Source organism: Neolamprologus multifasciatus, chromosome 16 (assembly GCF_963576455.1).
Source record: "Neolamprologus multifasciatus chromosome 16, fNeoMul1.2, whole genome shotgun sequence".
In the NCBI taxonomy this organism is placed as follows: domain Eukaryota; kingdom Metazoa; phylum Chordata; class Actinopteri; order Cichliformes; family Cichlidae; genus Neolamprologus; species Neolamprologus multifasciatus.
Window position 1 is genome coordinate 19,404,417 of NC_140454.1, and position 24,512 is coordinate 19,428,928.

The following is a 24,512-nucleotide window of genomic DNA, read 5'->3' on the forward strand; positions in this document are numbered from 1 at the left end:
TATAAATTTCTGCAGTCAACTTTTGATGTTCAGTCACATTTTACTCGAATTAAGTTGGATTTAATTAAAGCGATCCAAAATCCTGCGTTACTTATTTATGATTTTTTTTTCACCCTGCTGGCAAGGAAAGAAGTGATTCTGACAACCTTGGTTTCTTTCTTTTTATCTAATTCGTGCACCTGGTTAGTACTGTTTTAAATGTTCCACATTTTTTTCACATATGCAAAATAATATATGTATATATATTAAAAAGTATTAACATCTACAATAATAACAATACAATCACTATCTAGAGCATATAGTTTCTCTCTTTCACTACTGATTTAAATTTACAATGTGAATAATGGAGACATTTTATATGTATCAAATGTTTATTATAAAATATAATGTCAGTATCAAACTAAGAAAATACAATATAGAGTATTTAGTGTATAGAAAACCTGCAGTGATTAAATTGTGCAGTGTATGCCTATTTTTAAATCATTGTGTAATCTTATTACAGTAGTAGCTCACCATTATTTACATGCACTTACATATACAAAAAATCAAAATGAAGTACTTTAAGGTGCGAGAGTAAAAACTAAAAAGAAATGAAGAGCAGTACAGGAATGTAACAATTTGATGCGTTCCTTTTGATTTCCCTTGTTCATTTAAACTGGTTGCACATACATTAATCCACTCTTTTTTTACTTTTTCTATCAGTTAGCCTGTTCATCAGATTTGTTACTCCTCTTCCTGGCATCTCCAGCACCGTAAGCATCAGATCCATCTGGCAGTTGAGACAGTGCTGAAGCGACTTTAATGTTGTCCTCACCTCCCCCATTGGTATGCAGACTATGCAAGATCTGGTCACTGGGGCGTTTCCAAGATGTTCGAGTGGCAATCCAAAGAATCAGACCTCCAAAAAGCACCAGGAGGACTCCAAGTACATTCACAAAAATTGCCTCTGGGGGAGAATCCTTATACTTTGGGTCTTTCCTTTTGTGATGTAAACAGAGGAAAGTTATTCTCACTGTTCAGCATTTACACTGTATTCATCTCATTTTTAACTACTCTCACTCTCTATTTTAATACTTACAGGCCAAAGATGAGTTTCTCTGTGATGCCCATAAGTGCCACGGCTATGACACTGGTAAAAAGTAAAAGACCGCTGTAGACGTGGAGAGGCATAAACTCTGCTCTCCAGGACGCAGGTGTAACTGGTATCAAGTACATGCCAACTCCAAGAACAAGCTGCCCATTGAAAGAGAGAGACAGATAAAACCCACTTCAGATCTGAAGACTGCTGTCCACTATGGCTTAGTCTTTTAGAACCACCAGTAAGAGGTTCACAGAAAAATGAGAAAGCTATACTGTTATACTTTAGAGGTCTTTGTTGTAACTGCTTTAAAAAGAAAACCCAAATAATTGCATCTATTTACCTGCAGACCGTACAGTATAACAGCCGTGAGGCCCAGCCAGCTGTGCAGACTGTACATGTTGGGAATGTTGGCAGCATTGTGGAAGTCAAAAACTGCCACCATGGCTATAACAGCAAAAACGAAGGCTAACAAATTCAGTCCTGCATGAATAAACTTCATCATGAGTTTGCTGCACTGCCAGGTCCAGGGGAGCCTGTAGACTATTATTGCTGCAAGAGAGAGTAAGACAGACAGTTAGCAAGAACTTAAGGCAACAATAAAGCTTTTTTTCTTTTAAAAAAAAATAGAATAAAATACATTTGACTACATATTTCTAAAGTTGTAGGCTTACTTGCTTTATACTATCTAGGATGTAATGTTTGGGTCTCATAGCCTCATGAAAATCATATGGGGTAAAAAAAAAAAAAAAAAAGCACACAGGTGTTGTAATGCATATAAAATCTATATGCCATGTACCATGTCACAGTGCATGTTCAATCATAAGTTTCTCTCTTTAGATGAAGGACAAGTGTACTGCCAGCTTGTGATTCCCTCATTACGCAATGAAGGCTAGAATCAGGCAGGCAAACAATCCAAGCCAGCCCACTTTGAAAAAGTCTTTGAAAAATGTGAAGGAGGACATCAATTTTGGATTTTTATTTGCACCTTTTAACCCCGCAGATATCGTGGTATAATAAAAAGAAGTGCACTTTCAACAGTTAGTCTCAATTATGTCTTAATATGACAATAAAGACCCTTCTTACCTATTCCCTGCAAGAAAATAAATCCAGTGACTGTTAATACCGGATGCCAGTTGAATTCGGCGAGCCCTCCATCCCAGGCCAAACCTTCCTTAAAATACAGAACCCATCTGAAGACGAAGATTATGGAAACAAAGCCGGCGGCGGTGGCGGCACACAAAGCCAGCAAGAAGTGCTTCAGGTTCTCCATCGGCATCTGCAGCGGGGGAGAGGCAGAGACTGGACCGGAGCGGCTGCTGCCAGGTACAATAACAACTTACAACTCAGCGCTGCCCGTTGAGGAGGGACCGCGGTCACGTGACCCCGAGCTGAGAAAACGTTTGGAGGGAGGGTGTTTTGCAACTTTTGTGGTTACAGAAGAGAGTCTGGGATCGGTTTTATAAGATGTTTTTTTTGTTTTTTGATGCTGCGTCACCCTCTAACTCCCGTTACAACTCAATTCCACATCTACGCAGTCGTTCAAAGTCAGAGCTCCAGCGGGATTAAAGAAACAGCCATGTGGGCATGACTAGACATCTGTGGCTCTGGTTTTGCTTTGTACTACGTTTTATGAATAGGCACTTTTGTCATTATCCCCTCTATTTATATCTTACTAATGCACCACAAGCCACATTACAAAGAAAACATGAAGACAACCCTTTGCGTTTTTCTTTTAAAGCTATACCTACACTGTAAATATTAACGTGTCACTTACCCTGACAGACAGCTACAACATTTAGGGTTGGAACACAGACACAAAATCCTACAAACAAGCTCAAAGCCACTTTTGTTACAACTGAAGATTCATTATTTAAAAACTTATTAAAGAAGAACACTTGGGTGGTTTTGCAGCTGGTGGCCACAGATCATTGCTCTTTTCTTATCCTCCCTGGCTGATTTCTTTTCTCTTATTTTGCTTTTTGTTGGTGTCAGTACCTGCAGCCCATTTGGGTTACAGAGGTAGTCCAGCTCCTCAAGGGTGAAGCATCCATATGTGCTGTTGCAAGATTTGCTGTGACTCCAAGGATAGTTTTTTATTCAAAATATTTTTATTGGGTATTTGTGGATATAGTTTACAAAAAAGAAGAAGAAGATGGAAAACACAAACTGTTTACAATGAATACAAAACAGAACTTCTCATGTTGGAACATTGTTTTCCTGTCTTATTATTTACCAAACATACTCCAAGGATAGTTTCAAGAATTTAGAGGAGACACCAAGTGTGCCATTACATGAGGAGAGCTGGACAGTGCCAAAGAATGGCATCAACCCAGCAGCAGGACCAATATCTGCTTCTTTATGTAAATGACAGTGGAAACACTGCCAGTGTCACTGCCCACAAAATGACCTACTCGTGCATGTTTCTGTGGAAAATCAGTCAGAAGGGATACAGGAAAAGCAACAGTCCTGCTAAACCATTTCCTTTTGGGGAGGGGTTGTCTTGTTGTTACCTCTCCAGCACATCCACTGTGACTTTGTGCCAAGACAGGGGAAAAGGATTCACACTGTGACAGATTGGTATCCCTAAAGTTATCCTTTAATTTTTGAGAAGTGTCAAGATTTGCAAGGGAAATTTGACTAATTCTGTGAGATAATATATACTTTTGATAAACCTAACTTAAAAGGTTAGCTAGAACACACAAACTGGTTTCAATTTGGGTATCTATGCAGTAAAGAACAGACATACTTTATTGTACTGCTACTTTTAATTTATTATGAGCATATTTAAGAGCTAAAATTAAGATATTTAACACCATCACATCTTTTTTGTAAACTGAAGCCAATCAAAATTTGTGATACTATCTCAATATGTGGGACAAGACAAACACGTGATCACCCTAACTTCCCATTGTGACATTCTATTTTCTTTTATTACATCTTATAATGAATACAGAAACCGTTTAAAAAAAATATAGAAACTTGGTATACATAAGTCTCCTAGTCCGGTTATGAGATTTTTCTTTCACGTTAATTTGGAGACTTTTTGGAAAATCAAAACCTCATATCTGTAACCCATGCATGTAAATAGATCTGCAATTTGCATGCGACAATCATTTGTGAAACATGACACTGTCACCACATTTAATCTGCATGAGTGCACTGCAGCTGGCAAATCACTTTTCTGAAACAAACTTCATTAGGATGGCGTCAGGCAATTTCATCAGCTCTGACTGTTAACATCAAGCAAACAATCGCATAACTATCTCAGATCCTGGCTCAGAGCAAATATCAATATCTTACAATTTGGATATGCATGACGGAAAAAGAGAAGGCTGAAATACAGAGCAACTTGAAAAAATAAAATATTTTATTTTTAGAATAAAGGAAAAAAGTGAGATCAAGTTTAATGGTACAGACTTAGAATAATCATAACAGAAAAAAAATAGTGATAATCAAGAGTAATCATATGAACTTAGGATGCAAAGATCCATATATTAAAAAAAACAAACAAAACATAGGGGAAGGAAATCATATTACAAAAAAATCTTAAGTGATCATGAAAAGCTTTACAGCAGCTTTGATTCAGTTTTGCACCGCTTATGTTTTGGTCGTGAACAGTTTGTAAACATGGCAGCAGAACTTAGCGTTCTTTTGTTCAATATGAACAATCGTGTCTTTGTCGAAGAACACCTCGTTTTTATTTGTCTGAAACAAAAGAGAAGAGCACACATTAATCCACATCCAGACTACTCGCCCTGATGTTTGCATACTCATGTCAAGTTACACACCTCATCCCAGGTTTCAATCAAATCGATCGTCCGCAGTAATTGTCCGGTCTGGTTGTCATGGAGTTGGATGCACGCTCTTCCTTCTCCCTCCTCGCCGTTGGTTACTACGATTGCCAAAAGGTCAAGCTCATCCTCATATTCCACCATTCGGAAAGTCTGCATAATTAAAAGGCCGTTGTGAATTAAGTGCTACGTACCACGTTCTCTTTAATAAACAGCTTTAAGAGCTTTTACTTGCCTGCAGTGTTTAAACCTGAAAGCTTATCAGTGAAATTCTTCAGAGGACATTACCCAACACATATCTCACCTGAGGAAATGTGTAAGGACAATTAAATGTATAAAAATCAATTGAGCTGCCATCCTGAATATTCTGCACTTTAAATAAATATGCAGGGTTTTTTTTTAAATTCTTCTAAAAATATTTTGTTGCACACCAAAGAGGCTTTGGCTTTCCCCTAGGAAAAGGAAACTCCCACTGGCTCTCTGCCTTACGTTACATGGAGACCAATTTAGGTTACATACATACTCACCTCCAAAGGCCCATTTCGAGCCAGGAAACCTCTGAAAGGTGTTTTTAAGGACAGAGGCTCTTGTATGATGACTGAATTCGACTTAAAATCCTCATTCATTTTGAATTTTTATTACTGAGCTGTAAATCTATTTAAGCCTGGTGGGGTGTTGACAATACCTCATCAGCGTCTTACAGCTGATTGGGGAAGAAAAAAACAGTTTTGCATGAAAATTCAGCTGAAAAGAAAAATAAACCCTGCATCAGTTTGCTATTTTTAGCTGCAGATTTGCAGTATTAAGAGGTATTTACAGGAGAGGAAGTGTAGGCAGGATTGAGTCATGTCTGCCACGATGGAGAAAATTGTCAACGGAAATTTCTTTGGTTTAGGTTACAGAGGAAAAACTAATATATATCGCTTTTTTAATAAATAAGAAGAAAAAGATCTTATTTATATTAAGAAACAAAAACAAATATATATCTATCTATCTATCTATCTATATATATATATATATATATATATATATATAGATATAGATATAGATATATAGATATAGATATATACTAAATAGACTAAATAAATAATAAAAATGTGGATATTGTGTTTGCTTCTTATTTTAAATAAGAGAACAATCTAATCCAGATTTGTGGATCTGTTTTGTCAGATCCAAACCCTCGGGGCATGCAAGCGACTTCGGGGGATGTCTTGTTCTGCTCTTGCTCTTGACGAAGGCGGTCGCACTTTTCTCCTCTCCTCCCCTTAGCTTCCCTGCTTAGCGTCTTATGTCCTTGTCTAGTCTTGTGTTTTTTTGTATTACTTTTCCCTGGAACACTCTCTCACAGTCTGTTCTCTAAAACCTAAAAGAGGAATTATGGATTTGATCAACTGGTCCCTGAATGCAATTGACACCCTTTTCTCAACAAGAAGTTTGGGCTTAGGTGAGCCTGAGTGCTGAAGATATCTACCTATTCGGAACCATGGTAACAGGGTTCTGGCGGATCAGAGCTGGCTTGGCCCTGACTTATCGAAGAATTAAGAAAGCGGAACCGGCTGTTCAAACCCCCACAAGGCTGCCCGCTGGGATTGAAACGATGGGAAGAGGCGCGAGTTTCTCAAAATGGGCTCATTGAGTGCAGCACGGATAAGATCTTGGAAAGGCTTACGGCTGCCGTGAATACTCAGAATAAGATCTCGGAGTGCAGACTGGATTACATCTCGGAAGGGCTAGCTCAGAATAACATCTCTGAGCGCAAATTGGATGACATCTCGGGGAGGCACACTGCCGTGAGTTCTCAGAATTGGCTCTTTGAGCACAAGAATGACAACATCACAGAACGCAAGTATGGCGAAGCTCGCGGCTCTCCAACGGGAGATTGAGAGACCAGTATTGGACTGTAGAACTGCTTTGAAATTCATATGAGCTGTTCGCACTAAAGTAAAAAGCACCATCACTTCATGCAGATACCCTTTCGGCGCCAGCTGCGGTCGCAAGGTTGGAGCCGACAAAAACACCCTGATAACGACTGTGTTTAGTCTGTTCCTTCCCATTCCATGCAAGGCCACCTGGGTTGGCTGGAAGACTGTTTACTTAGCCTAGCAGGGCGAAGGACACTGTCTCAGCTGAACTATGGACACGCACACACATACATGTACACTGATATGCACACACTCATCCCCCCTCCCTTTCCAAACGCCTTCAATGCTTGCTCCCTCCTGGGAACACGGCGGGTCTGAGCCCGCGCTGGAATGGTAGCGCTGGGCAGGATGGCTGCTGTGTTTGCTTCGGATTACTCCTCACCCCCCACCCGACCCTGTGGCTTGTCACGTCTTTCCCATTGTAGTGTATATTTCAGTGTTTTTTTTCTGTAACGCTACCGCTCTCCGACCTGTATCCCCATGTGATGTTTGTGTTGTGTGTGTAAGGTCGGGTGTGTGTGTGTGTGTGTGTGTGTGCCCTATTTCACTGCAGGGCAACCTGCACATGGCGAATAAAGTCTTGATTGATTGATTGATTGATTGATTGACTGGTGTCTGGCTTCAAAAGTGACAGTAGCAGACGGTCTGCTTGATCTGGCATGCTGTGAATTCTTGATTGGGATCTTGGGAGTTTTTAGATTTTGTCAACACCTTGCTGTTTTTATGGTGAGGCAAGCCACAACATCCTACAGGAGGAGCCTGCTGGTGTACTCCAGAGGGGTATGTATGCTCTGTCATAGTGCATCTTAAAGTCACTCAAGTAATTAACAAGAATGTCAGGACCCTTACTGCATTGTAAGAGGAAGAAAAATATTATTCACTTCCTGTCACTTTCATATATTGGTATTTAAGTTAGTAATTTAATTAGATCCTATTTTTACCTTTTGAGATGGGTCATCATCCAGCTGTTGAAATCTTCTTTTTACTGTGCGGCCTGATGAGGTCACAGTGACTTGGGAGATGGGCTACAAGAGATGGAAAGCATAAACTTTACATTTTCTGAAGGAGACTTCCACCTCTGTTGTAGCCAGGCTGATTTATTGTACAAGGCTGATCCATCGCAGGCCAATTAAATTTATTCAGAAAGCAAAGGACAGCAACTAAAAATCTCAAGCAAATAAATTTTACACTTACATTGTTTCGGTGGGTTTTCAGGGAGAAATCCTCAACGACCTTAGATGGCAGAGCACTGTTCAGTTCACAGAGGATTTTTAGGACACTGAAATATAAAAAAAACCGAAACACAAATATTGTACAATAAGTATATTTGGCAAATAAGATAATATGATGATGTTAAATAAATACCGGAGCACTCACTTTATGGTGATAGGTCCCACATGGATAATTCTTCCTGAATCATCAGGATGGAAGAAGATCCCGTCGTTCTCAAGAGAGTAGGAGTCCATCTCTTGTACTCCGTTTGTTGCCTAATTTAATAAAATCAGAAAGCAAAAGATGCAGATTTCTTACAGTTTCTAATTAGCACACAATTTAAAGGCTCCTTCCATCAGGTCTGTTTTCTTGACGAAAAGGTCAAGATGCAAAGAGCAGGTGAGAAAGACAGGAAGTCAGATACAACAAAAAAACAACAGTGCAGAACATTGTAACAGACCCACGACCGACACATTCCCAAGGTTACATTAGTGGACAGTAAGCCTATGTCCACACGTACATAGGTATTTTTGAAAAGATTTTATGATTCTATCCGTTTGGGCCTTTCATCCACATGTAAATGGCGTTTTGTGTCACTGAAAACAGAGATTTTTTTAAAATCCTGCCAGCGTGGAGATTTTCGAAAATTCACTTTTTGCATTTAGGTGTCGATGAGGAAAATGGAGACTTACTCACGCAACGTCAAAGGTGTGCACCGTTTTTGATGTCACGCTGTGCGCCACGTTATTGTTTACACGAGATTCATTTCTATAATGGCGGACATAGACAAAATACTATTGCTGTTAATCTGACTATCTGCATTTTTTACACTCTTACATATACAGGCGCAGTTTCTGTCCCTCCATTTAGAAAGACAGAGGCGTCAGAGAGAACTTCGGATGTGGCTTCTACATTTAACACAGACGCTTTCACAACCCAAATCCAGATGTTGGGTTTGAATAAATTTAACTTTCAAGGTCCATTTTTAACCTTTTCCAGCACATTACTAGAAAAAAGAAAAAAGATAAAAAGAATGCATGTTCCGCTTGTCATCACCTCAGTAAGGCCATGTAAAAATTAAAACAAATCATTTTAGCTTGACTTAAATGTCCTTTGTTCCCCTTTTGTTAAAACATAGAAAACGGCACCAAAGACAGATACTGAAAAAGGAAATGGTGCACTATGCATATAGTGTACAAACTCAAAAAACAAATTTCTCTTAAAAATAAAAATTACAAATGTGAACAAATCAACTTGTTAAAGATATTCATCTCCACTTGAACAAAAACAAGCCCACAAAAGAAGAAAACTGCACCAAACGCTCCAATAATACACAACAAGGCCAAATTAATAAGTCTTCTCATCAGATATTGATGCTTCTTTCTAATGTGACACAAAAAAAGGAGACAGATGTTTGTTATTTTAACTAGTTAAGCACCTACACCCCCAAAAATGGGGGCAAAAGGGAGGAGATTACGTTTAATCGATTATAACACAAGGTCAGAAATATAAGTGCTGACATGAGTAGTGTCCACAGAAACCTCTGAATCTCAGCTAAAAGCTCATGTAAACCATGTCTACAAACACCAAACAAAGCAAAGACACCAAACAGTGAAAAGAGCAGTTACGTCACCATGAATCTGTGGACAGGTAATATCCATATTTTGATTTATGATTTTCTGGAGTTAAATGGGAACCAAAGCATATTTTCAAAGGTGTTATATGCTATAAAATATTTTTAAAAATTAGGTGAGAGAAATAAAAAAAAATCATTTTTTCTATGTTTGAGTCACATTAACTTTGACATAGTAACATCTGCAGTATTGTTCATATCTCTGATGACATCTCACAAGCGTTCGCTTTATTTTGACACCAAGACTGTTTACACAGAGTTTGTAATCGCAGAAAAATACATTTATTTTGGTCATTTCATTTTCAAGTAGGAAGGTCACCCTTTTTGTTATACCCTTTAGATAAATACAGAGTTTTTTTAATTAAATACATATTCTTTAAATACTGTTCCCTTTTATAAAAAGTAGGATAAATAAAAAAATACATAAAAAATAAAAATTATTATGGTAAATGGCCTGTATTTGTATAGCGCTTTACTAGTCCCTAAATACCCCAAAGCGCTTTACACAACCAGTCATCCACCCATTCACACACAAATTCACACACTGGTGATGACAGCCACCCTGGGGCGCACTGACAGAGGCGATTGACAGATTATAGCTCTGTCACGTAGAAAAAACAAACCAACTAGTCTAAAACTAAGAAACACTTAAATATTAAGTTAAATTTGAAAACTGTTTAAAAAAAATATATCCCCATTCCACATTCCAAAATGTCATGTGACAATCTGATTGGCTTAGGAGTGATGATGTCACAAGGATCTTTGATCCTTTGAAGTTTTTCCTTAAGTAGGGGTGAGAAGCAGCAATTTTTAGTTCGTTTCTTCACAGCCTTTGTATTTGCAGCCTTCAAACGTTCACTACAGAAACATTCGGAAACCTCTCAGAGTCATCGGATACAAACGCCAACATGTATCCAAGATTACGGCAACCAAGACAAAAAGATTACGCCGCCTCTCCTTCCACCCGTGGCCGGCCAATTTCTCCAAATGGCCTCTTATCCATCCAAAGGGCATTGCAGGAGAGTAGGAATGAAAACAACCATCTCCAGAACAAAATTCAACAAATTGAAAAAGAAAAACTTCACCTGGAGAAGAAGTGCTTACAAATGGAAGCACGAAACAAACACCTGGAACAAACACTACAGCGCCAGCCCGACATCAACATTATTAATGAGGGCTGGGGGATCAAGTTTGCTCAAGCCAGAGAGCAGATTGTATTCCTCATCAAAGAAAACAAGAAAAAGAGCGCTGAAGTTAAAGAAATGTCCGAGCAGCTTCAAGGCAGGAAAGCGACGATTGATAAGATAGAGTGGGATCTCCAATGCATGGACCAAAAGAATCACCTGCTCCAAAGAAAGCTTGATGAAGCTGAAGAAAAAAATAAAGAAATCCTCCAACAGAAGGAAGAACAGGACACAAAGCAAAAAGACCTGCAGCGCGAACTCCAAGGCATGCAGGAAAAGTACAGTATGGTGAAGGTAAGGTTGGATCAAACACTGTGCCAAAATAAAGACCTCCTTCAAGAGAAAGAACAACAGCAGGAAAGACTGACAGAAGAAAAGTGCATTATCAAGGACTTTGAGAGTAAAAATCAAAAAATGCAAGAATTCTGTAATGAACTGAAGGTCAAAACAAGTGAGCTGGAGGGAGAAAAGGAAACACTGGAAAAACGATGCTCACATATGCAAAAAAGGATCGATCACATGGCAAAAAACAACCCAGAGCTCATTAAGGGGATATTGTTGGAATTCAACAATTTGAAGCGGGAAAACACAGAAATGCAGGCCCAAAAACAACAACAAGACAAAACGCATGAAGACCTGCAGTGTACGCTCCGCGACATCCAGAAAAGAAATGAGCAGCTAGAAGGCATGCACAAAGAAGATCAACTGAGAACTGCAGACCTGCAGAAGGCAAAGCTAACACAGGAGGCAACATCCAAAGACCTCAAAGAAAAGCTTGAAGAAACACAAGCAACATTAGAACAGGTGGAACAAACATGCAAGAAACTTGAGAAGCAAAACACAGAAACCATCGATGAGTTGAGAACCCTCATCCTGGAGAAAAAGGCGCTCGTGGAAAAGTCCATGAAAAAGAAGAAAAGATTCTTCAGCTTGTTCCGGAAGAGGGACAATACTGCTTCTTCAACTGATGTAGCCTCGTCTTGCTCCACCTCTGTTCACCCCCCCAACCAGTCCCGGCAGTTGACTGCCCCCTCCTGAGCCTGGTTCTGCCGGAGGTTTCTGCCCGTTTAAAGGCAGTTTTTCCTCCCCACTGTCGCCTAGTGCTTGCTCAGAGGGGATTGTTGGGGTTTTCTCTCCTCTACCTTGTTTCTTTATTTACTTGTTAACTTTTTGCTCTTACTTCGTTTTACCTTGTTTCTTTAATTACTTGTTAACTTTTTTGCTCTTACTTCATTTAACCTTGTTTCTTTATTTACTTGTTAACTTTTTGCTCTTACTTTGTTTTACCTTGTTTCTTTATTTACTTGTTAACTTTTTTGCTCTTACTTCATTTAACCTCGTTTCTTTATTTACTTGTTAACTTTTTGCTCTTACTTCATTTTACCTTGTTTCTTTATTTACTTGCTTGTTTAACTTTTTGTTCAACTTATCTAACAAAATAAAACAGTTGAATTTATCCTTTGAGTTTTGTTCATCTAATCTTTACAGAGTTTCTCCAAAACACTTTCAAACATTCAGATCTGTCTTACGTGCGTGTGTGTGTGTGTCACAGGTGATATGGTGTCACTAGTCCGGTAATCATGTTTAGGCTCATTCACTCCAGAATTATTTAGGCCAAATCTTTCAAACGGTGTCATTGCACACACTTTTCAATCACACAAAAGCAGGATTAATTATTTGCAGTATCTTATCTGATTTATTATGAGAATGTCGTGCCTGATCATTTGCACCCACACCATCAAAAATGGGGGCAAAAGGGAGGAGATCGCATTTAATCGATTATAACACGAGGTCAGAAATATAAGTGCTGACATGAGTAGTGTCCACAGAAACCTCTGAATCTCAGCTAAAAGCTCATGTAAACCATGTCTACAAACACCAAACAAAGCAAAGACACTTTGCTTTGTGCTTGGAAATTCAAGGATTCCAAGCACCCATACGAACCCTGTCTACACAACAGCCAAAATACTGTCTTTAGTTATTAACATTTGAATTGATGAAGGCACTTGAAAATGTCACTTGAAAAGTAAAACAAAATTATCTTCCTTTCCAGAGAAACAAAATTTTTTCAGAACTACTTTAGGTTTTGTCAGGTTACAAAACCCTGTTTAGTCTTTCCCTCCCAGGCGTCTAAATTTCTGATTGGCCAACATTTGGCTTTTAGCATTTCCATGTGGAGGGAGATATTTTTAAAACTGCACGTGTGGACAGGATTAAAAAAAAAGAAGAAGAAAATCTCTGTTTTCAAAGATACCATTGTACGTATGGACGTAGCCTAAACTACATTTTGGAGGCTGAACTGGAACTGGAAACCTCCCTTATCTTTACCAACTGACAATCTGATATCCATTCCACTTCATACTATAAAGAGTGTTATACCCCCCTTTGATTCTCCTGTTTTCTATTCAAGTATGTGTGGTATTTTCCACATGAACAACTCAGTGGAGAGATTATGTGAAAATAATACATAACACATAGTAATATCATCCCTAATCTGATACAATGTCATGGCTTCTCAATGGGAGAGAAGGCAGAGTTTAGAGATCAGCACAAAGGTAGTATTGTGAGGTGATTACAGGTTTAGTTCACTCCTGCTCTGTCCACTGACTGAGTAGGAAGACTGTCAAAAACATTTGTTGCCCTTCTTACAATGACAACTCACCAGGGTCTGACAAATTTAGCAACAGCTCATTCTACCACAAACTGACTTATTACTGTCACGTTTTACTCAAAGTACAACCATAACTAAAAGGTAATAATGAGGTAAATTTATAGTTGATGAGGAATTTTTAAATATACCATAGTGCCGTCCTTGAGTGAGCAGATGTGGTAGGTCCCCTCGTCTTTTTTACGAGGCGGTGTGTAAATGTAGTGCCATGGGTTTCCTCCAATCTGAACACTGTTTTCAGCACAAGAGACCTTGAAAAGTACAGGAGGGCAATCTGTGCAATGAGAAAGGAAAAACAAACATTATGCTCACTTTGTGAAGCAAAACATTCTTGGTTAGAGTGGCTATCACTCTGTGACCCCTGGAACAGCAGCAGAAGAAAGCTGCTGCGGCAAATAGGGATGTTAATAAACAGAACCAAATATGTTTAATATCATGTTCATGTCAAGCACCATATTTTACATGATTCACAGTTGACAGCCTTGAAGAAGTCATTTCAGGTCCCTTACAGCTCGATTTAAGACAACTTTCTTCTTATTAGCTGCCTCACAAAAATGGCTTTATTAGTTATTTGAAGCTATGCATGTACTCAACTTTATGCAAAGATACCACTGGTTATTAAAAAAAACAAAAACAACCTGTGATTTGAATATTTAATGGGATACCAAACGGTGCATCTCCGACTGTTTTGCCACCAAGAAGAGGACTCTGCTTTCCAAGTGTTAGGTTCTCTGTCAGGTACTGAAAACAAAGAAAATGTTCATCATGTTCTTACATCCCAAAGATGTAAAAAGCAAGCTAAGCAGAATGATAATAAAACACTTTCTATTAAAAAAAAAATCACATCAAATTGGTAAATGGCATGTATTTGTATAGCACTTTACTAGTCCCAAAAGACCCCAAAGCGTAGGCAGTAGGCAACGGGTGAAGTGTCTTCCTAAGGACACAACGACCGAGACTGTCCAAGGCGGGGCTCAAATCAGCAATCTTCAGATTACAAGGCAAACTCCCGACTCTTGAGCCACGATCGCCCCTGATGCAAATTCTGATGCATTCACTAATGTCTAAATAAACACAGACTTACTCTTTGGACAATGTGCTCAAAGCTGTACATTTTCACTGACTTATTGCTGTAATACAGTGCAAGGACACCTTGAACCAGATCAGCACCTATGACACCATTTCCAAACACCTACAAGAAAAAAAAAACAAAAAACCTTTAAATAAAAAACCTCCAAAAAATGTACATTTGAAAAAATGTAAATTGTATTTAAAAAACAAGCAAACAAACAAAAAAACTTACTTTTTTATTGATCTCCATAATGCCAATAACTTCCAAAGGGAAAACGTGAAAAATAGCGATGTGCATCACTGTATTCTGAGTGATACCTGCCTGTGGGATAAATCAGAAAAAAGGTCACGTCTCCACCTCCTCTCTTCATTTTTATAGGACTTACAGAAAAATAAATAATTAATTAACTGTCTAGTTGCACAAACAATAAATTATTACTACTAATAATAATAATAATAACAACAACAACAACCTTCTGATTTGAAACCAACAACTACAAGATGAAAAAAGAATAATCCTTAAATCTAAAGAGTAGTAAAAAAATGAAATGATAACAAGAGTCACGTATAGCTAGTGACAGCTATGTTTAATTTAAATATAACATTAACTTATTATTGACTTTCTCTTACAAGACACAAATACTTTAAATACATGTATTCACTTTACCTGTCTGGCTAAAGGTGTTTCCTTGTTTTGAACAGATTTAACATAAAATGTCTCTTGAGAAACATCCCAGCCAAGATATCTACAAGATAACAACAAACTATAAAGCTAAAAAGGCTTTAAAATGAACCAAATCTAAAAATACATTCCACTCAAAGGACACTGAAATCAGAACCTTAGAGATACCTGAACTTATAGTTTGGAGAGAGGTAAACTCTCTGCAGTTCTTCTCCTGTTTCAGCTGAAAGGCGAATTAGCCAGTTATTGGCCGTCAAAGCCAAGAGGCTTGGTTTATGATCAGATGGAGAAGATAAGGATTTTTCCTTTGGATGAGAACAAAAAAAGAGGTAACACAACAGTCTGAAATTTTCTATCTGAGCAACACCCAGTTTATTAATGTTTACTTACAACTGGGCTGTGACACATCAACGTATCTTCAATTTTCTCCTGTTTGGACCTCGTTGGCAGTTTGTACAAAATCTGAGGCTCAACATGCACACTGAGACACATATACAAAATATAAAACATAAGCAGCTTGTCAGTGTTATTGGGCATACACAACACTTTCCTACTTCATTTAAAGCTCCTTAGATCATCTGTTCCTCTGTATCCTACATCACTGTTTTGCAAAAGCAACAATTTCTAACGAAGTTAAAATGACACAATGGGTTTTATTTTAATTGTACACATTTACATTAAATATCATGGCCCACTTGTTTTCACATTATTCATCAGACATCTATACTTTTCCCTGTCAGATAAGATAAGACAAAAATATTCAATATCTTCCACTGCTTTGAATGGTTTTCCGCATTTTTTTAACAACTCATCAACTTGCTACGCTGTTACACCCATCTCCCTTTCATTCACACGCATCTATTCTGATTTGCATTCCTCTTCTCTCCAGAGCATACCTCAACCTTTCCAGGCTCTCTTTCACCTGATCCCTACTCTCACTACAGACAATAATATTTAATACACTCAAGTAAAAACTTTAAAACATTATATATCCATTACATAAATGATTAAAGAGGTGATGATTTTCATTTGGCTCTGGCTATATCTCTTAAGTGGGTGCCAAATAAATTTATATTACAGGCCAGTGTAATATGAACACTTCATGTTTAAAAAAATTATATTTTGTATAGGTAGATTTTTAACAACTCATTTTTAATAGTGTATATGACCAGTGGAGAATTACTTTAACGTACCAAAATAGTCCTGTGTATATTTTGGCATGTATACGTGTTTAAAAACTGAAGCTAATTAAAGTTAGGACCCCATACTCACCAGCTGTAGCAGTGCTGGTAGTTTTCAAAGTATAGTTTGCAATTTTCGTACATTACTGTGGATTTTGAGGTCTTGCTCCATACTTTCGTAAAAGTCCGGTTTTCCTACAATATGGCAACAATAATTAATATGGTAAAACACCAACTGAAAGCAGTAACACTACAAACTGTAACATTACCTGAAGGAGAATACCTCTCAGGATCTTCAAATTATGTCTGATTAAAGTCCCAGTATTCCCAAGACCTGTGCTCCTCCGGCTCAGCAGTTCAGCTGCGTTAGCGCTCCCCTTTCTCTGCTGTGGCGCCATCTGCAGGTGGTACGTTTTCCTACTGGGGGCTGCTAGCAGCATGACTAGATGCTGACTGAAGTGACACAACAGCCCACCCAGAGCGAGGTAAGCACCGTATGGTTTTGTAGTCCAGCACGCTACAGCTGTTTTCTATGCTTCATGTTTTCAACGCCGTCGCGACCTCACACGTCCAATGACTAACATGAAAAGTTAACAGCTAGCTTAGGTTAGCATGAGCTAAAGAACCTCGACATGTCGCCAACTTCGTCCAAAAGTTTTGTCTGTTATATGACCCAGAGGAACTGCTCGGAGGTTGCATGGAGGGTTAAATATAATTGTTAGGGTTAAGTTGGCGAGCATTTCTTTCGCCTGTCGACTGGGGTTGTGTTGTTAGTTAGCCCCATGCCTCTCCATGTTTTCACACGCGTCTTCTTCTGCGGCACAATAGCGCGCTCGCTGTCCCGCTGTAGCGCACCCATTCGTCTGCACGTACCCTGACCAGAGATACACTTAAAAATCAGCTGCATCCTTTAGTTTCCGTTTTTATTTGCAGTAACAGTCCGATTTTATATTTTAGGAATTATTATTCAAACTATATAGCTTTTTTTGAGCATTTGAGCGGTGTTAGCTAAACATATTTGTCTGTGTGTATGTGTATTTAATCATTTATTTATTTTATTTCTGTTTTGTTTTTCTGTATTAAATTTGAGCTAATGTACTTTAAAGAGTCACGCTAACGTATTATACTAGGTTCTTTTTTAAGGATTTTGTTGCATTGTATTTAAATGTTTATGTATTCTTGACTTTTGTTTTCTTTTACTATTCTACTACTTTGAGCTCATTTTAGTTTAGTTAGTTTTGGGGATTTTTTTTTTTTAAACAAAATGCATGCATTTTCTATTTTCAGGACATTTCCCAGCTTTCAGGGCAAAAGAAGAGTTTATCGTATTCTGTTATTTTATTTACATGTATGTATTAACATTAAATAGACATTTGGATGGTGTCTTTAGGGGTCACCACAGCAGCTCATTTATCTCCATCTCACCCTATCCTTAGTATTCTCTTCTGTAACAGCAACCCTGTGCATTTCCTCCTTCACTACATTTATCAGTCTTCTTTGTGGTCTTCCTTTGTCTCAGCTCCATCTTCAGCGTCCTTCGATGCTAGTATCCCTCCCCTGCATGACATAGATATTGCTTCCACTAGTCTTTTTAGGCAGCGATGTACTGACCAGGGATTGTTGTGTATTTAAACCTATGTGCACTTTTACAGAGTAAATGAATAAAGTGAAGAGGTTCTCTGTAGCCAAAGTGGCTGCAGTTTTCATCAGATTCTCTATGAGGTTAAAGAGCTGTGACAGTAGACCTTCAGCTCCACTGGGTTCACGGATTCTGACCAGTCCTGATGACATCTTCAAGCACAACATGTGGTAAGTGATGCGACTTTAATGAATATGTGTAAAAGTTGCGTTTATTATTCCACATAATAAGAAGACACCATGTAGCTTGTATATTGTATATGTGTTATATATAATAGTAAATGGCCTGCATTTGTATAGCACTTTACTTAGTCCCTAAGGACCCCAAAGCGCTTCACACTACATTCAGTCATTCCCCCATTCACACACACATTCACACACTGGTGATGGCAAACAACATTGTAGCCACAGCTGCCCTGGGACGCACTGACAGAGGCGAGGCTGCCGGACACTGGTGCCACCGGGCCCTCTGACCACCACCAGTATACTAATAATATACTATAATATATAATAATATACAATCTAAAATATAGGTCACAGGATTTCATGACATTAAAGCTAATTATAACAAATTAAATTGTGAGTCATTATAGTTAAATTGATATATTAACATTCAGGAGTTGCTTTAGTAATGTTTTTCATGTTAGGGATCATGTACAATGGACAGAGGAGGACAAGGAAAATGCACGGCAGAAGGCGGAGGAAAATTCCACTGTACGACTTCCTTTAAACGAACAAGGCAAGAATAAAACATTTTAACACATTTAATTTGATTTTTGGGAATTACATGGAAACAAAAATGATGAAAAAGTTCTTGAATTCTGTCCTTGCAGGTAAATTTGTTACAGCAGCTTGCCAGTACTGGGACATGTTTTATGAGATTCACCAGGACAAGTTCTTCAAAGATCGCAGGTGGCTGTTTTTAGAATTCCCAGAGCTGCTGCCTTCAGGTGAAAGAGGCCAGAGCACAAACACGTGTCACGGTCATCAGCAAGCAGCCATTCAACTATGTAGTGCATCCAGATTGGACACCGAAACCGGAAAACATCAACGGTGCGATCCCATTGACCATCACAGGAATACAGACACCTTTAACTTTCAGGAGTCCTGTCAACAAGCTGCACGAGGAACGAATGAAGCTGCTGTGGATGATTCTGTTTTTCCTGGACAACGTGCATCCTTCAGGATCCTGGAGGTTTTTTAAAGTGTTAATATACTCTGTTTTTGTTTAAAAAAAATTTATACAGGATGTGCATGTTATATTATTGCATGTTATAACACAGATAATGTTAAATAACTGCTTTGCATTTTCTTCTCTTCACAGGTTGGATGTGGAGTTGGTAACAGTGTGTTTCCTATTGTAAATAACATCAAGTAAGTCAAAATGTTTCTCTTTAATGAATGATCATACAGATGTTTAGTATTTAATTGTCTCTATTATCATCTCTGTTGTTGACTGAGAGCAGAGCATACACATAGAACACAGTGGAAATTTCTCTGTGAAGTTGTTGTGTTTTCACCTACATTAGAAAAAAAGTTTCTGCCGTTCTTCTATTTTCTCTTTAGTTCTTTAGCTTTAGTTCATCCTGATCTATGTCCTTTGGAGAAAAACAAAACAATTAAGGCACTTGTAAAAAATATGTGTTGAGCTACAAAATCACTTTGTTAGTGTTTTACAAGTACTTGTGGTTGTAATGTGATGATTCCCAGTTGTTAAACTGTTTGTTTTCTTCCACAGAGAAACAGACTCATTTTTATACTGTTGTGACTTCTCGCCACGTGCCATTCAGCTGGTTAAGGTTAGCATCTGTTTCGTATGAAAATATAAAGTGTATACTGTATTATAATAATAATTTAGTCATCTACAAAATATTGCCATCCCTTAAATGTTTTGGGAAATAATTTAAATTCAACAGCTGATTTTTATCTATAAATAAAATATGTCTCTATCATAAATTTCTACCTAGACAGACACAGAAAAGATAAATATGACATCCTGTGCAGAAATGTAGCAGAAGAAAAAAACATCACTGTTACATATCTCCACATTAAATAAATCTCACACATAGAAACTAATGTTAGTAATGTAAAAAAGATGGCATTCATATACACTTGCTAGCCAATTTGTAAGGTACACCTATTTAACTGTTTGTTAACTGATCCACTGGGACTTTCCCACACAACCATCTTTAGAGTAGCTAGGATAGGCTCCAGGCTGTCCTGAATTGGATAAGAGCAAGGATGGATGAATGGACGGATCATCTTTAGGGTTTACAGAGAGTGGTCTGAAAAGGAGAAAACATCCACTGAGTGGCAGTTATTCAGGTGAAAATGTCTTCTTGATGCTGTCAGACAAGAATGACCAGACTGCTTCAAGGCGATAGGAGGTTTCAAGAGAAAATGTCTCAGAACTGTACATGAGCTGCAACACCAATGTGATAATGACATGCTTAATAGATATAATCTAACTTATTTTTCTTGTGTAGAACCACCCAGACTATGATGACTCTGTGTGTCACGCCTTCGTCCATGACATTTGTGACAAAATGGCCACCTTCCCATTTCCTCCTCAGAGCCTGGATGTTATTCTGGCAGTATTTGTGCTCTCTTCCATTCATCCAGAGCGGTAGGTGAGGTTTAGAGTACAGAGATGGGAGACCCTAATGTCATTTATCACCTGCCAGCCAGCCCCTCCCCCTCCACAACCATCCCATTGCCCAGCCTTTGTCTGAATGTCACTACAAACCCCAGTTTGAAATGGAAATATTAAACCATACAGTTAAGTGCAAGATATTGAATAATTGATGGTTTGCTTGACACTAAAAGTATAGATGAATTTGGGAAACATATGCATACAGTGGGGCAAAAAAAGTATTTAGTCAGCCACCGATTGTGCAAGTTCCCCCACTTAAAATGATGACAGAGGTCAGTAATTTGCACCAGAGGTACACTTCAACTGTGAGAGACAGAATGTGAAAAAAAAAAAATCCATGAATTCACATGGTAGGATTTGTAAAGAATTTATTCGTAAATCAGGGTGGAAAATAAGTATTTGGTCAATAACAAAAATACAACTCAATACTTTGTAACATAACCTTTGTTGGCAATAACAGAGGTCAAACGTTTACTATAGGTCTTTACCAGGTTTGCACACACAGTAGCTGGTATTTTGGCCCATTCCTCCATGCAGATCTTCTCAAGAGCAGTGATGTTTTGGGGCTGTCGCCGAGCAACACGGACTTTCAACTCCCGCCACAGATTTTCTATGGGGTTGAGGTCTGGAGACTGGCTAGGCCACTCCAGGACTTTCAAATGCTTCTTACGGAGCCACTCCTTTGTTGCCCGGGCGGTGTGTTTTGGATCATTGTCATGTTGGAAGACCCAGCCTCGTTTCATCTTCAAAGTTCTCACTGATGGAAGGAGGTTTTGGCTCAAAATCTCACGATACTTGGCCCCATTCATTCCGTCCTTAACACGGATCAGTCGTCCTGTCCCCTTGGCAGAAAAACAGCCCCATAGCATGATGTTTCCACCCCCATGCTTCACAGTAGGTATGGTGTTCTTGGGATGCAACTCAGTATTCTTCTTCCTCCAAACACGACAAGTTGAGTTTATACCAAAAAGTTCTACTTTGGTTTCATCTGACCACATGACATTCTCCCAATCCTCTGCTGTATCATCCATGTGCTCTCTGGCAAACTTCAGACGGGCCTGGACATGCACTGGCTTCAGCAGCGGAACACGTCTGGCACTGTGGGATTTGATTCCCTGCCGTTGTAGTGTGTTACTGATGGTGACCTTTGTTACTTTGGTCCCAGCTCTCTGCAGGTCATTCACCAGGTCCCCACGTGTGGTTCTGGGATCTTTGCTCACCGTTCTCATGATCATTTTGACCCCACGGGATGAGATCTTGCGTGGAGCCCCAGATCGAGGGAGATTATCAGTGGTCTTGTATGTCTTCCATTTTCTGATGATTGCTCCCACAGTTGATTTTTTCACACCAAGCTGCTTGCCTATTGTAGATTCACTCTTCCCAGTCTGGTGCAGGTCTACAATTCTTTTCCTGGTGTCCTTCGAAAGCTCTTTGGTCTTGGCCATGGCGGCGTTTGGAGTCTGACTGGTTGAGGCTGTGGACAGGTGTCTTTTATACAGATGATGAGGTCAAACAGGTGCCATTCATACAGGTAACGAGTGGGGGACAGAAAAGCTTCTTACAGAAGACGTTACAGGTCTGTGAGAGCCAGGGATTTTCCTTGTTTGAGGTGACCAAATACTTATTTTCCACCCTGATTTACGAATAAATTCTTTACAAATCCTACCATGTGAATTCATGGATTTTTTTTTCACATTCTGTCTCTCACAGTTGAAGTGTACCTCTGGTGCAAATTACTGACCTCTGTCATCATTTTAAGTGGGGGAACTTGCACAATCGGTGGCTGACTAAATACTTTTTTGCCCCACTGTATATACTTGGGTTAAACTAATACAAATGCACTGCTGACTGAAGTCAGTTATATCTCAGTGAATGCATTTCTCCTTGGCCTATATTTTACCGATGGCTGCAAGGATCACCTTAGATAAAAAAAACCTTAGCTGCAAGCCTGCTGCATTATAACATAATTTATCCAATAACTAAATTTTATTGACAGCTTGCAAAACGTTGTGAACCATCTGTCTGCATACCTGAAACATGGTGGTGTACTCCTTTTCCGTGATTATGGGAGATACGACTTCTCACAACTCCGTTTTAAGAAAGGTAAGCCTCCAGATATACCCGTTGTATCATTTTACCCTAATTTCTTATATATTCTTAATACATCTTTGTCTGTGTGTGAGATTCTCCTTTTTAAACAAATTCTTTGTCATTTCATCTCTGACATCCAGGACGGTGTCTATCAGAAAATTTCTACACACGCGGAGATGGAACCTGTGTTTATTTTTTCACAAAAGGTATTTCTACTTATGGTGTGTGGGTGTTGACACCCCTATTCTGATCAGTGCTATGATACAAGTTTGTGGTGTTTACAAAGATGGAATTTACATTTATTGGTGAATGGTTATATATATGCATTATCTCAGATAAAACTAAATTCCAAAATTCGTAAAAAAGAAAACTAATGTATAAAAAAACAGCTTCACAGTAATGCACACAAAACTGTGTTTTCTGTTGTCATGGCTTTCTTGGCAGAAAGAGAACCTGGACTAAAATTTTGGTTCCTGACTGTTGTGTTTTATGTTTTACAGAGGAGGTTCATGATTTGTTTTCCAAAGCTGGACTGGAAGAAATTCAGAATCTAGAGGATAGACGACTGCAAGTGAACCGAGGAAAGAAAGTAGTAATGCGCCGGGTGTGGATGCAGAGCAAGTACAGGAAACCATATCCACCTTCAACCTCTTAGCATCCCACCATGCACAGATCTAACTAGAATTGTGTATTTTTCATACTTTTATACTAAAACTGGTTTATTTGGGCCTAGTAATAACTGGTTTTTGGAGGCAGCTGGGGGTAAAATATATAAAACTCAATAAAAACCAGTAAACAGGTGTTTGGTGTTTTCTACTTTATTTCTCATTATATTCATATTTAGATACTGACACAATGTTGTTAAGTCCAGGTGGGCTCGGGTACATGAACCATGCACTAGATGTTTTAAGGCCACTGTAAGAATGATTGACAGGAGATTATGTTCCATTATTCAGTAAGGCACATAAGCCACTTCAAGCCACTTTTTGCAAGAGAGAAGCAAATTAGCGGTTGCACTGATGTGTTGCCTGAATATATGCTCAGCCGTGTTTATTGATGCTGATTTATCTGCAGATAAGCTGCAAAACTGACTCAACCTCACTGCCATAAAGAACATTTTAGGAAATCTTTCCCACTGTTCTAAGAAATACATTGAGCAAATTAGAACTAGTGAATCTTCTCGGATGAGAGATTTAACATCTTCAAGAATTTTAAAGAAGTCCAGTCGCTTTCTTTCCAATCGCCTTAGATTCCTATGACCTGGATGACTCTACACGGATATTCCTGTTATTCTTTATGAAATTGTACAACAGCTCTTGTTTTTGTGACCGGAGAACACATCCAACGCACACCAGGACACATGATTACATGCATATTTCTGTTCCAAACCTCCTTGCTGCTGTTTCTTAAGTGTACAGTGTACGTTATTTGTTATGTCATTTCCACCACTGTTTGCTAGAATTTGCTTTTGCATGATCTCAGTATTTTATCTTTTTTCTTTATATTCATTTAATTATCCTATTTCAATTTTTTTGCACTGTTTTACATATTAAAGCCTTCAGTATTGGCCTATGGTACTTTTAATATTGTTTTATTTTTTATAGATTATGCTATTTTGATTTTTTTGTTCTTTTGTAACAAAAAAAATCTGGCAAGCTAGCTATCAGCAGTGCTGTGAAGAAGTATTTGTCCCTTCTAATGTCTT

At 38.5% G+C, this 24,512-nt stretch overlaps 4 protein-coding genes across 4 annotated transcripts; 2 read left to right on the top strand and 2 right to left on the bottom strand.

Moving 5' to 3' along the window:
• Positions 1-151: 151 nt before the first annotated feature.
• cybrd1 (cytochrome b reductase 1) lies at positions 152-2,476 on the bottom strand. The gene is made up of 4 exons (XM_085134727.1): positions 2,165-2,476; positions 1,422-1,630; positions 1,079-1,233; positions 152-978 (listed from the first exon to the last, which is right to left on the bottom strand). Exons 1-4 carry the CDS (start codon positions 2,355-2,357, stop codon positions 699-701), a joined length of 837 nt encoding a protein of 278 aa, XP_084990853.1. The 5' UTR covers positions 2,358-2,476; the 3' UTR covers positions 152-698.
• A 1,184-nt stretch (positions 2,477-3,660) lies between these two features.
• dcaf17 (ddb1 and cul4 associated factor 17) lies at positions 3,661-16,865 on the bottom strand. Its single transcript, XM_085134720.1, has 14 exons — positions 16,695-16,865; positions 16,517-16,620; positions 15,635-15,725; positions 15,413-15,549; positions 15,230-15,308; positions 14,795-14,884; positions 14,576-14,683; positions 14,130-14,232; positions 13,623-13,765; positions 8,172-8,281; positions 7,989-8,073; positions 7,736-7,819; positions 4,870-5,025; positions 3,661-4,786 (listed from the first exon to the last, which is right to left on the bottom strand). The coding sequence occupies exons 1-14, from the start codon at positions 16,863-16,865 to the stop codon at positions 4,679-4,681; spliced, it is 1,569 nt and encodes a 522-aa protein (XP_084990846.1). The 3' UTR covers positions 3,661-4,678.
• On the top strand, positions 10,466-12,239 carry LOC146500702 (uncharacterized). Its single transcript, XM_085134723.1, has one exon. It carries the CDS (start codon positions 10,548-10,550, stop codon positions 11,859-11,861), a length of 1,314 nt encoding a protein of 437 aa, XP_084990849.1. The 5' UTR covers positions 10,466-10,547; the 3' UTR covers positions 11,862-12,239.
• Positions 16,795-23,608, top strand: mettl8 (methyltransferase 8, methylcytidine). Its single transcript, XM_085134726.1, has 10 exons — positions 16,795-16,910; positions 18,078-18,234; positions 18,711-18,802; positions 18,897-19,258; positions 19,388-19,437; positions 19,802-19,862; positions 20,550-20,689; positions 22,713-22,819; positions 22,948-23,013; positions 23,308-23,608. Exons 2-10 carry the CDS (start codon positions 18,083-18,085, stop codon positions 23,460-23,462), a joined length of 1,185 nt encoding a protein of 394 aa, XP_084990852.1. The 5' UTR covers positions 16,795-16,910; positions 18,078-18,082; the 3' UTR covers positions 23,463-23,608.
• The last annotated feature ends 904 nt before the right edge of the window (positions 23,609-24,512 follow it).

Excerpts from the sequence above, each read along its gene's own strand:
- cybrd1 (XM_085134727.1), bottom strand. The coding sequence starts at position 2,357 with ATGCCGATGGAGAACCTGAAGCACTTCTTGCTGGCTTTGTGTGCCGCC. Across the intron at positions 1,631-2,164 it reads TATTTTCTTGCAGGGAATAG|CAATAATAGTCTACAGGCTC; the intron begins GTAAGAAGGGTC and ends TCTCTCTTGCAG. Across the intron at positions 979-1,078 it reads GAGAAACTCATCTTTGGCCT|GAAAGACCCAAAGTATAAGG; the intron begins GTAAGTATTAAA and ends ACATCACAAAAG.
- LOC146500702 (XM_085134723.1), top strand. The coding sequence starts at position 10,548 with ATGTATCCAAGATTACGGCAACCAAGACAAAAAGATTACGCCGCCTCT.
- dcaf17 (XM_085134720.1), bottom strand. The coding sequence starts at position 16,865 with ATGCTGCTAGCAGCCCCCAGTAGGAAAACGTACCACCTGCAGATGGCG. Across the intron at positions 15,309-15,412 it reads TCTCCAAACTATAAGTTCAG|ATATCTTGGCTGGGATGTTT; the intron begins GTATCTCTAAGG and ends GTTATCTTGTAG. Across the intron at positions 4,787-4,869 it reads TGATTGAAACCTGGGATGAG|ACAAATAAAAACGAGGTGTT; the intron begins GTGTGTAACTTG and ends CTTTTGTTTCAG.
- mettl8 (XM_085134726.1), top strand. The coding sequence starts at position 18,083 with ATGAATAAAGTGAAGAGGTTCTCTGTAGCCAAAGTGGCTGCAGTTTTC. Across the intron at positions 18,235-18,710 it reads ATCTTCAAGCACAACATGTG|GGATCATGTACAATGGACAG; the intron begins GTAAGTGATGCG and ends TTTTCATGTTAG. Across the intron at positions 23,014-23,307 it reads TGTTTATTTTTTCACAAAAG|AGGAGGTTCATGATTTGTTT; the intron begins GTATTTCTACTT and ends TATGTTTTACAG.